The sequence below is a fragment of the Chlorella variabilis genome (assembly GCF_000147415.1).
Source record: "Chlorella variabilis unplaced genomic scaffold CHLNCscaffold_5, whole genome shotgun sequence".
Lineage (NCBI taxonomy): Eukaryota > Viridiplantae > Chlorophyta > Trebouxiophyceae > Chlorellales > Chlorellaceae > Chlorella > Chlorella variabilis.
This window is the reverse complement of record NW_005435083.1, coordinates 580,506-583,902: the sequence shown is the minus strand read 5'-3', so window position 1 is coordinate 583,902 and position 3,397 is coordinate 580,506. Positions and strand designations below refer to the sequence as shown.

Here is a 3,397-nt window from a genome sequence, read left to right as displayed (position 1 = left end):
GCGGGCAGGCGGCAGGCAGCATGAGAGCACGCCGGCACCGGGCAGCCAAAGCGGGCGTCACCCACGCGCAGCGCGGCCCGAGCCGCTGCCGGCCCGCGCCCCGCGGCGGCCCCTCGCCCCGCCCCCCCGCACCTGCTGCCGCACCCCCGCCACCACCTCTGGCGCCATTCTGTCGTGGAACAGGCGTCCATCCAGATGGTCATACTCGTGCTGGAAGATGCGGGCGGGGAAGCCGCTGCAGGCGGGCGGGCAGGCAGGCAGGCAGGTCGACAGGCGGGCGGCGGGGGAGAGCGCAGGCGCGTTGCGTGTGTGGTGTGCAGAGTGGTCGGCCTGTGCAGCGGCGGTGGCAGGCAGGGGGGCAGGTGGGGGCCCGCCAGGGGGTACGGGGCAGGTGGCAGGCGGCCCCCGCTTCCGATGCAGGACGGCGAGCGCGGCTTGCCGCTGGCCGTGGCGACCGCCCCGGCCCCTGCCGCCCCGTGAACGCCGCACATGAGGCTGACAGTGAACTTCTTGCCGCTCAGATCCTGCGCCTTGACCTTGACCTTGGATGGGCGCTGCGGCGGGGCGGGGCGGCGGCGGCGGCGGCAGCGGCGTGGCGGCACGGCGGCGCGGCCAGGGGCGGCAGGCGTGGCGGGCCCTGGTCTGCGGCAGCGGCAGCGGCGGGCCCACACGCAGCCCGGCCCGGGCCTCTCACAGCCGCCGCCCGCTGCCGCCGCCCCCACCTCCACGTCAGCGTAGATGTTTGGAAAGGACAGGCACCCCTCCTCAAACATGTTCCTGGCCTTGCCCTGGTTGATGATCTGGGGGTTGACCAGCACGATCTGCGCGGCGCAGCCGGGCGGGGAGAGGCAGTCAGGGCAGGTGGGGCGGTGCGTGCGAGCGCTGCAGCGCTGCAGCTCCGAGGCGCAGGCACGCAGCGCCGTGCCGCGGCAGCCCCGCGCAGCCCTGCTCAGCGCAGCGCCTGGCCAGGGGGGTGCCACCCCAACGCAGCAGCCCTCGCGCCCGCAGCAGGCAGGGCAGGGCCAGGGCAGCGTCAGCAGCACGCGCGCGTGCCTCCCCACCTCGTCCCCCGCCCCCTTCTCCCCCGCCTCGTTGAACACCATGAGCCGCACGTTGACGCCCACCTGGGGCGCAGCCAGGCCCACGCCGTCGTCCCTGCACCCATGGCCATGGGAGCGCAGCGCATCGGCGACGGTTCCGGCTGGTGCGGGCACTGCCGCCATTCTGGCTCCGACCCTCCGCCGGCTCTCCAGGTGCGACCCCGGCCCCGCCCACAATGCGCCACCCCCGCCGCCCACTCACTCACTCGTACATGACCTCGAACATCTCCTCAGCCAGCCTGCGCAGGCTGTCGTCAAAGGCGCCGATGCGTGCGTTGGGGGCGCGCAGGCGCGGGTCGGGGTACCGCAGCACCGCCAGCGGCGACTGCCACTCCAGCTTGGTCACTGCGGGCGGCGGCAGGGAGGTGGGTGTGGGTGGCGGGGTGGTGGCTGCCACTGCTCAGAAGGGAAGCACAGACGAAGACATCCACGATGCCTGGCGGGGGGCGGCAGCGACAGGCGGCAGGCGGCAGGCAGCGGCCAGCGGCTTGCCTATCGGCGTTGTGCTGTCTTCCTCCACATCTTCTGCCTTCATGTCCGCTAGCAAGTCGGCAAGGCGATTGCGAGCGCGCACCGCAACGCTGCCGCCCGCCCGCTCCGTTTGTCGCTGCGGCCAGGGCGCTATGTGGGCAGCCAATTGGCGCGACCCTCGTGTCAGAGGCCTGGCCAGGGCCGCCCTGAGCACCTGGGGACAAGCAATCGCCTGCATGGCTGCGCCCGAGGGTGAAGGCGGCTGGAGAGGCGTGCGATTAACCGCAAAACTCCCCAAAACTGCACACTGCAGCCCAACAGTTCATCCATCTGTGCTGTCTGTGGAGCTGCCACCTCCCCCGCCATGCGGGCGGCTGGGCGCCGCCCCATCAGCCCTCGGTGCTGCTGGCGGCTCTTTGCCACGTGCCAGACACTGAACTGTGCGAGATACCCCTGCGTAACTGGTTGTCGTCAGGCTTGTGCTGTCCACAGATGGAACAGCAGTAAAGGGTCACCTGCCGGCGTCGACGCCAGCATGTGGTCGCCACGGCGCCCCCCCCGCCGCCTCCCTACGCCTCATCCCTGCTCGGCGGGGCCATAGATGGCCATGTATGTGCGCCCGTACTGCCGATCCCGCAGCTTGTCCAGCACTAGCAGGTAATTGCTGCGCGGTACGTCGCCAATTGCTGCCCCAAAGTGGATGCAAAAACAGTCCTCGAATCTTTGCCCGAGCCCCCATGGACATGCCCACAGTGGCCCAGCGTTGCAATGAGCACATCCAGCAGAAGAATGAACAGCAAGAGAGGGAGGCAGATTCAACCACTGGTCGTCAGGCATGTGCTGTCCACAGACGGAACAGCAGTACGCCGCGGCGCCCCGCCCGCCGCCTACCTACTCCTCATCCTCCTGCTCGGCGGGGCCGTAGATGGCCATGTATGTGCGCCCGTACCGCCGATCCCGCAGCTTCTCCAGCGGCCCCAGCCGCTGCCGCACCAGGCTGGCCAACTTCTTGGGGTACTCCACCACCACTATCGACTCCTGCACACACGGCAGGGTGGGCGGGCAGCGGTGGCACAGGGGCGGCGTGAACCAGGGGGCCGGCTTCCAGGCTGCGGCAGCACGCACGCTCATCCACATGCCCACGCAGCGCCGGCGCCGGCAGCCCGCCGAGGGGCAGGCTCCAGGGCATCCACGCCACTCTCCTCGGCCCCTCGCCTCCCCATCACACACAGCACAGCACAGCACAGCACAGCACGGCACAGCACACCGCACCCCGTGCAGCAGCGGCGAGGCGTGCAGCAGGTCGAAGATCTCCTCATAGTCCACCAGCTCGTACGGCGGGCACACTGCAGGGCAGGGGCAGGCAGGGCGGGGTGGGGGGGCAGCGGCAGGGGCGGGTGGCCACCTGACCAGTGGCGGCGTGTGGGGCCTGGCAGCTTGCTTGACGAGGAGCACTCCCGCCGCCGCTCACCAGACAGGAAGTCAAACGCCCCCCCCGCAAACCGGCTCAGCTGCTGCGCCCGCCGCAAGAAATCCTCCGCCTTCTGCACACAGCACAGCACAGCCTCAGGAGTCAAAAGGCTGGGCGCTTGCCCGATGCCGCCCCCACAGCCAGCGCCGGCGCGTGCGCACCCCCGTGTGCACCACCGCCGCGCTCTCCATCTCGCACGCCTCCAGGTTGGGCATCAGGCACTTGCTGACCACCCAAGGGCTGCAGGGGCCCGGGGAGGGGCGCAAGGGGCGGAGTGTCGAGCCGTGGGCTGGGTGGCATGGTCTGCTTGGCTCCGCCTTTCCGGCTGGAATCAGGCGCAGCTGCTATTGGCCGG

At 70.8% G+C, this 3,397-nt stretch overlaps 2 protein-coding genes across 2 annotated transcripts in view; both read right to left on the bottom strand.

Moving 5' to 3' along the window:
- Positions 1–129: 129 nt before the first annotated feature.
- CHLNCDRAFT_17300 (hypothetical protein) lies at positions 130–1,449 on the bottom strand (the record flags this gene model as incomplete). The annotated part of the gene is made up of 5 exons (XM_005849456.1): positions 130–235; positions 490–554; positions 723–821; positions 1,062–1,155; positions 1,307–1,449. Coding segments are annotated over 5 exons (507 nt in total), but the record flags the coding sequence as incomplete, so codon positions are not given.
- A 698-nt stretch (positions 1,450–2,147) lies between these two features.
- The window catches only part of CHLNCDRAFT_142855 (hypothetical protein), a gene marked incomplete at both ends in the record, with an annotated part of 5,838 nt that continues 4,588 nt past the window's right edge, over positions 2,148–3,397 (bottom strand). The window contains 5 exons of the mRNA XM_005849455.1: positions 2,148–2,235; positions 2,467–2,609; positions 2,844–2,917; positions 3,043–3,115; positions 3,204–3,282. Coding sequence (XP_005849517.1) covers positions 2,148–2,235; positions 2,467–2,609; positions 2,844–2,917; positions 3,043–3,115; positions 3,204–3,282 — 457 coding nt within the window. The remainder of the gene's footprint in view (positions 2,236–2,466; positions 2,610–2,843; positions 2,918–3,042; positions 3,116–3,203; positions 3,283–3,397) is intronic.